Raw genomic sequence first — 10,397 nt, forward strand, 5'->3', positions numbered from 1 at the left:
CAATGCACTGCGGAAACTGGTGATGTTAGCTGAGAAAGGAGGGTGACAATTTTATATCTCATGAAGACAGAAGGGTAATCATGGACAGTTTGAATAGATTTTTTTCACAGTACAGTATTATAGATTATAAAGTGGTGATATGACTTACGGTTACGGAGTTGTTCTAACACGGTCAAATAGCTTTTCTATGACATACGATGCCTGCATCTCCAATCCATATCAAGCGTGAGACACACAAACTCATTATTTCAATCCCGCTAAGCCAGAATGAAGGCAAACAATTAAGTGCGCATCATTGTGTTTTTACGCCTTGTTATTGAATCCGTTCCCCCAAGGAAACAAACAATCCTTTCATAGTATTGAGACTCCTTGCCTGTCCTCACAGCTGAGGGTCCAGAATGTTCTGTTATTTTCTCATGCTTCAATCCCAAATAATCAATAATGCCATTCATATGATCATTGAAGTGTGGGGTCAAACTGCGTTAAGCATCTCATAGTAATAAGACAAGAAGTGGCTTCCAGTTGCACTGACAGAGCTGTCTTTTTTTCTCAAGCATAAGCTTGTCTTCAGACAGATGTCATTTATCTTAAAAGAACGAGCTAAACATGGAGACAAAGCAACTGTCGTTGCCATGTGACACTGCCATGTTATGCGAATGAACAGTTGTATGTATCCCTTTAATGGAATGCTGCTTTGTGATGTTGGTGTCATGCTCCCATCCCCCTCTACCTATTTTTCTCTCTCTGCAGGATGCATCAACCACTGCTGTTTGTCTTCTTCTTTTTTTACCCTTCCTTTCTAATAATTTCTATATGCCTCTTTATTTTGACCTATCTCTTCCTCCCTACAGCTTCTTGTGGTTTCTCTTTCTGAGGTGTTGCACTTGAATTCTGTCATAACAATGGCACTGTTCCTACCACCTCCCTCTCTCCATCCCTCTTTCCAGGTAACATCAATGACTCCCAACTCAACTACTACTTCTTCCTGCTAGCGGGGATCCAGTGTGTCACCCTGCTGGTCTTCCTCATCGTATCGGTCAAATACGACAAACAGAAGAGTAGTAGAGCAGGAAGCCAAAGGCTGGGCATCACTCCCTCTTGACCCCAGGACTGACCCATGTCCATCTGACTTCACCCTACCTGCCTTAGTGCATAGTGGTTCGTGCCAAAACACCTCTGTGATTTGATATGGGATAGAGTTTTTGATGAGTTTGTAAGACTATTACATTTTAAGGCAAAAAAAATAAGTTTGGACACACTACTCATTCAAGGGTTTTTCTTTATTTTTTACTATTTTCAACATTGTAGAATAATAGTGAGGACATCCAAACTATAAAGAAATAACACATATGAAATCATTTCATTGAGTAACCAAACAAGTGTTTAAAGAAAATATTTTAGATTCTTCAAAGTAGCCACCCTTCGCCTTGATGACAGCTTTGCATACACTTGGCATTCTCTCAACCAGCTCCACCTGGAATGCTTTTCCAACAGTCTTGAAGGAGTTCCCACATTTGCTGAGCACCTGTTGGCTGATTTTCCTTCACTCTGCGGTCCAACTCATCCCAAACCATCTCAATTGGGTTGAGGTTGGGTGATTGTGGAGACCAGGTCATCTGATGCAGCACTCAATCACTCTCCTTCTTGGTCAAATAGTATTTACACAGCCTGGAGTTGTGTTGGTTAATTGTCCTGTTGTAGAACAAATGATAGTCTCACCATGTCTTAAAGTAATGATGGACTGTCATTTCTCTTTGCTTATTTGAGCTGTTCTTGTCATAAAATGGCAAGATCTTTTACCAAATGTGGCTATCTTCTGTATACCACCCATACTTTGTCACAACACAACTGATTGGCTCAAACAGATTAAGAAGGAAAGAAATTTGACAAATGAACCTAACAAGGCACACCTGTTAATTGAAATGCATTCCAGGTGACTACCTCTTGAAGCTGGTTGAGAGAATGCCAGAGTGCGCAAACCAGTCATCAAGGCAATGTTTGGCTACTTTGAAGAATCTGTTATAACATTTATTTGGTTTAACATTTTTTGGGGGGGGGTTACTGCATGATTCTATGTGTTATTTCTTTATAGTTTGAATGTCTTCACTATAATTGTACAATGTAAAACAGGAAGAAAAACCCTTGAATGAGTGGACACACCTAAACTTTTGACTGGTACTGTACATTTACTGTACACTCACACATCCTCACATGAGATCAAGTTCATCTTAATGTTTATTTATTGTACAGTAACCTTTATTTAAGTAATCATTACTGTGTCTGAACCTGTTCTATCTGCAGAGGTCAGGTTGGCCTTGAATACGAATGGTGTAATTTATAGTCACTTAAAACAATTATTTCATGTAAGCTGCTCAAATAACTCACTCCTGTTGTCAGATAAGTATGGCATTATACAACTGAGTGGCCTTTTCACTCTGATCATAGATCAATGAACAATTTAAAACAAACTCCCCCAGACACACCACTTTCAAAAACCTTAGAGGCTTCATCGACTTGTTATTGACTGATCCGGTTTGTACTTGTTTGTTTGCTCTTAAAGCCTTTCTTCTTGTAGAGGAATTGTGCCATGTTCAGACTGTATTGAACATTACTCAAAATTGTGATTAGGGCCTTGGTGTTTGACATTTGCGATATAGCTTCTTTTTTTTTTTACCTTGTGGTTATGATTGACATGTATGGGTTAAATAGAACGGGCTTTTACTAACCATGGTACTATGTTCAAAATTATGAGACTGAATACAATGTCATGCTGCTCATATATACATACTTTGTTTTCAGATTTAGAGTTGCTTAAATATTTAAGGTATTTATTGAATTACATTTGTCTGCTAAATCCATAAATAAGGCTTAGACTTACTTTTCACTATGCAATGATTTTAAATCACTATTTTAATCTGATTACAGAAAAAAAGCAATTACATATTAAATGGATATAGTCCCAGCTATTTCAACTTGTATACCATTTTGGTGTATTTACCATCATTTACTCCTAGACTAACCACCCCTAGCCTGCAAAAGCACAACATGGTGTTCCTGAAACGGGATGTTCTGGGTCGTTCCACCAATTTGGTGCCTTTTGGTGTCGTTCCCAGAACACATTTATTACATTACCTGGAAACCTAATAAGAACCTTAGGGGAATGTTCTGTGGTGGTCGTTACAGATGTTGTGCCCAAGAGTTTAAGGAATGTTTGGAGGACATTTCATTTCAAACGTTTTCTGAAACATTATTTGAATGTTTTTGGGATGTTATCCTAATGTTCGATAAACCGCTTAAACTTAATGGGAATGTTCGCTAATGTCCTGGGAATGTTCCAGGTTTTCTGAGTGTTTTGTTAAACAGCAAGATCCACAATGTATTTTTGTTTGACTCAACAAGTGATTTGTTGGGGGGGGGGTCTGCATTTTTTGCTTTATCTAGACAGTGCAAGAAGTGAAAGCTGAAAGTAAGGTATTTTATAAACCAAAATCTACTCCGGGCTCAAGGGATGTGGAATAATTAATTATTAAAGACTACCAATACAATTGTTCAGAAGAGTTGGCATACTACTTTTGAGATCTTATGACATGGCTGTTTACAGATTTATCAGGTATGTGGCTTGAGTTTACCTTTAGCTATCACATTGGAACCACTTACTAACTCAATGACAGTGGCTGAAAACAACCATTTTGGTCATTATTATAGTGTTTGTTGGTTGAATGGTGTTTTTTTGTGGTTGTTTGCCAATAAAAATCTATTACAATCCTTTAAATTGGTAATTTTCTACATTTAAAAATCTAAATTAAACACTTTTTATCCTTTAGGACTTGACATGCAATGATTGACATCCATTCTTACACTTGCACGACTTTTAAACCTGGGCAAAAGCCAAACTTTAAGCATTTTAGTCATATTGATGCTATAAGTTACCGTAGTTATAAAACATATGTTTGCTTATATCTGCCATAATTCAGGTTATGTTATGTAGCTATTACGACAAGCCACTTCTAGTCCAGTCTGGACCTATTATTCCTCGTAGAAAATGGCAGCTTGTCATATAATAGTTTACATAACACAGTGGTATGAGACCTTATTGTGACTCATGAGTCAAGTTTAGCATTTCCAGTGAAAAGGAGGCATATTTCTTCATAGTTTCGTCAGACTGGGATTGAAATCGCCACATCACAAATCATGCGGTAATGCTGAGGCCTTACAGCCGAGGCAACAGCGTCGGACCGTTTCCTATATAGTACAGTTGATAGAGGCTGGTTGTTGGATTCAAACCACACAAGTGTGACGGAACAGGCGGCTCGGAGTTTGAACTTAACACAAAGCCTCCAGGTTATACTGTACAGTAGCTGTGTGGCCGCTTGTTTCTCATATTTAGATGCATTTTTGGCAGATATGAGTGGTTATTGAGGAAGTCTTGAAGGGTAATAACATTGAAAAATACAGAATAATTGAATATTGCTTTTACGGTTCAGAGTTTAGGTCAGATTTATTAACCAGGCTTTGCAAAGCAGTGGAGCTGGAGAAATGTTTGCTATTTATGACAAATGTTTCTTGTGTATTTCTATTAATTATCTAGACTAGATGTACAGCAGGGTGTGAAGTAAGTAATTTGGATAGTAGTTTAAAAGCAGGTCATTGAACAAGATTAATCAAGCTAAACATCAGTATTGACTATCATAAACTTATCAAACAGCCTCACTAACGATAATTGAGTCAAACCGTTATAATACAGGCTTATTTAAATAATTACATCTCATTTCCTCACAATATTCATTAAAACGATATATTTGATGAAACATTGAATTTGGCCTTACTACTATTAGCCAATAGAAACACACTGAATAACAGATTCATACATGGAAAAACAGATTAGTAAAAAACAATCTAATGGAAGTTTGTTTTAAAGTGTCTGTCCTATCTGAGAGATATAAGAAAGATCAGGAAACTATGTACATTTTTTGACACATATTTCACCCCTTTTTTTTAAAGAACTAAACTACTTCCATATATACTTCAATAAAAACCTTTAACCATTACCAGGCTATCTTCAGACGAATGTGTGACCCTTGTGGGGGTCCTAGAGCAAAACGGAGAACACCAACAGAGTCTTTCCATAGAGATGAGGCCAAACCGTTCAGAAGCTACAGATGTTTTTGTGAGAAGACCAATTTTTCGGGATGTCTCATGGTCTGACAAACACCGATTGTAGTTTGGCCACTTCCACCACAGATGTGGAAGGCTGCCATTGGCGGATGCGGTTGATTGAGACCCAGCCCATGCAACAAAAAAGCATTACTCTAGATTAAACAGACAGGGATTTTTGTATTATGCTAATTAAATCTAGGGGGTTGTTTAAGGTAAGCTATTGGATCCATTAAAACATGTTAATTGTTTTTGCCTTAAAAGGTACCCAGATCATTCATAAAAGAGTAATCAGTAGTGTTTATACATATGCATATGGAAACTATTCAGACCCCTTCCCTTCTTCCACATTTTGTTACGGTGCAGCCTTATTCTAAAATGTGTGTATTGTTTAAAGGCCCACATCAATCTACACACAATACCCCATAATGACAAAGTGGAAACAGTTTTTCTGAGATTTTTGCAAATTTATTTAAACAAAAAAACGGAAACTTATTTACATACGTATTTTACAGACCCTTTGCTATGAGACTCAAATTTGAACTCAGTTGCATCCTGTTTCCATTGATCATCCTTGATGTTTCTACAACTTGATTGAAGTCCACCAATTGATTGGACATGATTTTGAAAGGCACACACCTGTCTATATAAGGTCCTACAGTTGACTGCTTGTAAGAGCAAAAACCAAGCCATCAGGTCGAAGGAATTCGCTGGTCTGATGAAACCAATATTGAACTCTTTGGCATGAATGCCAGGTATCACGTCTGGAGGGAACCTCGCACCATCCCTACATTGACAGTTGACAGTGCATGTAAGAGCAAAAACCAAGCCATCAGGTCGAAGGAATTCGCTGGTCTGATGAAACCAATATTGAACTCTTTGGCCTGAATGCCAGGTATCACGTCTGGAGGGAACCACGCACCATCCCTACATTGAAGCATGGTGGGGGCAGCATCTTGCTGTGGGGATGTTTTTCAGCGGCAGGGACTGGGAGACTAGTCAGGATCGAAGGAAAGATGAATGGAGCAAAGTACAGAGAGATCCTTGATGAAAACCTGCTCCTGTAGAACACACTGTAGACTGCCAAAATTCAGCATTTTGACATGTTCCTTCGTCAACCATGGGTGTGTTCATAAAGTCCATCTGGAGTGCTCTGGGTGTTCGTAAATTCAGAGCGTTGTCAGATTGTCCATTCATAAATTCAGAGTGTTTCGCTCTCGGAGCGTTCAGAGCGCACACTGGACGCTCTGGACGCTCTGGCCAAGGAGTCAGGTTGATCCGAGCGTTCTGACCTCAGAACGGCAGTCAAGCACCCAGGCTAACGTTGGCTAGCTGGCTAGCTACTTCCAGACAGAAATGAGAGAACACCTCACTCTGATAACTTTACTCGCCCTAGCAGAGCTGGTTAGGCTGTTTTCATGTTATCCAGAGCGTTGGTGACAGTAACTGTGCTGCTGGCAACAATTTAATTACTCTTCTTTGCCGACGTTTACTGACACTGGCCATATTCAACGGGTGTTGAGCTTTCGTAAATTCATCAGTTATTCTGCATTCCGGCACACTCAGATGAGAGTGCTCTGAAAACGTAGAGAGCCAGAGTGAATTTCCAAACGCACCCCACGTGTCAGATCCAGGAAGATTTTAACCCACTAATTCCAAAATGTCTCCCAAGTCGTTGTAGTTATTTTGTTGCTTTGACAAACACATTTCTGAAGATTATTTATTTAATGTGATTAGTGATTCATTCATGTCTGTCCCTCAATTTAAGGTCAATCTTGTTACATGAACTGAACTCTCGTTTTAATATGGTGAACCTATTCCTTTAAAACAAACATTGGACATCTAATAGTCAAATCATAGAGTTAAAGGAGGTGAGCTGGTTCTACTCTTGTTGGCCATTTCCTGGTGTTTTGTGGTGGAAAACTGAGCGGGTCAATAGACAGGCTAGAAAGGTTTTAACAATACATTTGTTTTGGTGGAAGCTTGGATTCAATTGCCCCTCCCTGTTGCACACAACAAGCTTCCATTACCCCTGTCACAGGGAGATTTATGGCTAATTTAAGAAGAAATCGGCAACCCTGTTATGGTCAACGCTGGTACTTTATTTTGAACTTTAAGGCACTTACTATAGTAATTGTTTTATTTAAGCTTTTGAGATGGGAAGACATGTTTTTATGAAGTTGAAAGTGTGCTCATTATGACGATGTTAAAATTAGGTGATAAAGTTCAATTTTTTACCAAGCTACACTTTTCAAAAGGTGCCGAATTGGTGAAACGACCCAGGTGTATACAGGTAACTGGCAAACAAAGGAAACACCCAACACGAAGTGTCTAAATAGGGTGTTGGGCCACCACGAGCCAGAACAGCTTCAATGCACCTTGGCATAGATTCTATAAGAGTCTGGAACTTGATCGGAGAGATGCGACTCCATTCTTCCAGGAGAAATTGTTAATGGTGGTGGGAAACGCTTTCTTAGACGCTGTTCCCGAATCTCCCATAAGTGTTCAGTTGGGTTGAGATCTGGTGACAGAGACGGCCATGGCATATGGTTTACATCATTTTCATGCTGATCAAACCGTTCAGTGACCACTCGTGCCCTGCGGATGGGGGCATTGTCATCCAATGGAGGCATAGCCATGGTAACCAAAATAATGGCCTGCCCAGCATTTTATACATGACCCTAAGCATGATGGGATGTTAATTGCTTAATTAACTCAGGAACCACCCCAGTGTGGAAGCACCTGCTTTCAATATACTTTGTATCCCTCATTTACTCAAGTGTTTCCATTAATTTAGCAGTTACCTGTATCTCTCTGGTCCTGTGACCTTCACTTGTTTTCAAACAGGCATAAAAATTCCTCACCCTGTCTTGGAGTGGTGGCTGATACGCTGCTCTGCCACATTTTCCCACAAGCCTCACTGTATGACATGGTTGGGTGCACCCCTCATGTTGCAGCTGGAGGCTTTTTGCCAGCCAGTCTTTCATTGCCTTTGGGTGTTTGAGTCATTACTGCTATTTTCTGCAATGGATCCAGGGGGTGGGGAAGAGAGGGGAATGTTGTTTGTTTGTTTCCCGCTGAGGTGCACAGGTCAGGCGGGAGACTTTGTTTACAAGGCGTAGCTACTTGGCTCGGGCACCAGAGTTGTGTTTATGAACAATGTAGTCTGCAGTTCCCTGCGGCTCCATCTGTAAAAAAATAAAATAAAATGTTAGAGCGGAATGTCAAGCTGACCTCGACAGCTACTCCTCTAACTCAAATGATATGCAGTGTGTGTGTGTGTTAACTGTGTTTGGAGTGAGTTTGTTAGTATAAGGCGGTGCATGTTTTTTTTTTTACAAAGCATATGAAAATATTTTCCAGATTAGATATAAAACAATAAGCTACATAAATCAATCAGTAAATTCAGAGAGAGAAAATACAGGCCCTGCGTCACTACCACAGGGAGAATAGAACAGCCAATAATTTACTGTGAGTGTACTGCTGGTCTCACATGATCAACTCAATTAAGTCTATCCAAGTGGAGTCCTTGGGAATTTTATTTCCGTTTTGCCTGGAATACAAAGCAAATAGAAACAAGCCTCACATCCCTCATTCCAAAGACTAGAAAACCCTGAGCACACTCAATATATCTTCAATGTCATGTAGGTATTCCTGTTTCTAAACACAAGGCCGAAGCCACCACTGGGCAGTGTGCACAGAAAAGAAAGTCACAGTGGTGTGTTAATTACAGAGGGCCCTCTATCAATCATGCCCCTTGTGGCTGACAATTAAATTCCTACTAGGCCTGGCTGGATTTCTGCGCCCTTCACAGTCCGCAGGCTGTGCACAGCGTTCACAGTCCCAGCGCACTGCATTGCACACAACCCCCACATCAATCCCCCTCCGCTCCACAGCACAGGCATAAATCACATGGGCGAAGAAAAAAGAAAGAATCATTCATCAGGACAGTGGAGAAACAGAGACAAAGAGGGAGATGAGAGAGAAACAGATAGAGGGAGGAAGGGAGAGAAATAGAGATGGTAAGGTAAGGCCTTTTATTTAATCTGGTGTTTTCATTCAACATAAAGCGTAAGATCAATCGGAGAACCGCAGGAGCTGCAGGGAATCAAGTAGGCAAGCTACTTGAACTAAATGAATAAAGGAATGAGGAGAGTCCCTATCAGGAACAGCACAGGAGGCTGCTGAAGGAAGGACAGCTCATAATAATGGGCCGGAACGGAGCGAATGGAATGACATCAAACACATGGAAACCATGTGTCTGGTGTATTTGATACCGTTCCAGTTATTCTGCTACAGCCATTATCACACGCCGGTCCTCCCCAATTAAGGTGCCACCAACCTCCTGTGGTGCACAGGAGCTTTCAGGAAAGCACTATTCAATGGGCCTTGTAGACACTGACACAACTAGCAGCACTTTTAATGAAGCAGTATAATGAATATTTCTGTAATTTGCTGGCTCATCTGTCTGTTTTAGAGGAGTGTTTGCTCATTGTCTGACTAGCGTCTACTCTCCAGCAACAGATATTGCAACATGATCTCACAAACTAGCATTGATTATTGACCTCAAGTTGATATTATGACTGTTCTGGTTAGCTAACGGACTCATATATGAAGTAACTCCCAACATAAATGTTTTTTCTGAACCTCTTTCTTCCCACCACTTTCATAGGCTTTTTATTCATTTATTAGGGTTCATGATGGGATTTTTCAATTTCAGAAGAGCGAGTGGAAATCCCATTCCACTTTGTCCTAGCTGAGCATTTCTGCAGGCTCCAAGACAAGGGTTAATTTAATTTGAGTTGTCGTCCAATCATTAATCAAAGTAATCACCATCAGTGTTAATTGGATTCATTCTGACATTCTTGATTTCTTGTTTCTATTTTTTGTGTGCTTGTTTGACATTTTACTGCACTGTTAGGAGCTAGTAACACAAGCATTTCACTGCACCTGCTATAACATCTGCCAAACTGTTTACACGACCAGTAAACTTTGATTTGAGAAACAATAATAGTTGCTGGCAGAATAATTGGTAACAGCCTAATCCTTTATCCAAATCTAGCGGTTGTGCTACCAAGTTTAATGAATTGGTCAAATATACTGTTGAGTTCACTCTAATTGAAGTGTGTTTGGCTAAATTCTGAAAATAGAAGAACAGCAGATGACTTCCAGTGGCTTCATTTGTCTTCACCATGGAAATGTAAAATTTGTGATATGATTCCATTACAACTCCTACACCATAT

General features: G+C 39.9%; 1 protein-coding gene across 3 annotated transcripts in view; it reads left to right on the plus strand.

Annotated features, from left to right (window-relative positions):
* Window positions 1-3,772, plus strand: part of slc15a4 (solute carrier family 15 member 4) — a 43,858-nt gene extending 40,086 nt beyond the window's left edge. For all 3 annotated transcript variants that reach the window (XM_036935789.2, XM_021621374.3, XM_021621373.3), the window contains exon 9: window positions 948-3,772. In XM_036935789.2, coding sequence (XP_036791684.1) covers window positions 948-1,102 — 155 coding nt within the window. In that variant the 3' untranslated portion in view covers window positions 1,103-3,772. The remainder of the gene's footprint in view (window positions 1-947) is intronic.
* The last annotated feature ends 6,625 nt before the right edge of the window (window positions 3,773-10,397 follow it).

The sequence above is a fragment of the Oncorhynchus mykiss genome, chromosome 11, assembly GCF_057628025.1.
Source record: "Oncorhynchus mykiss isolate SJ-2025 chromosome 11, ASM5762802v1, whole genome shotgun sequence".
NCBI classification, from domain to species: Eukaryota; Metazoa; Chordata; class Actinopteri; order Salmoniformes; family Salmonidae; genus Oncorhynchus; species Oncorhynchus mykiss.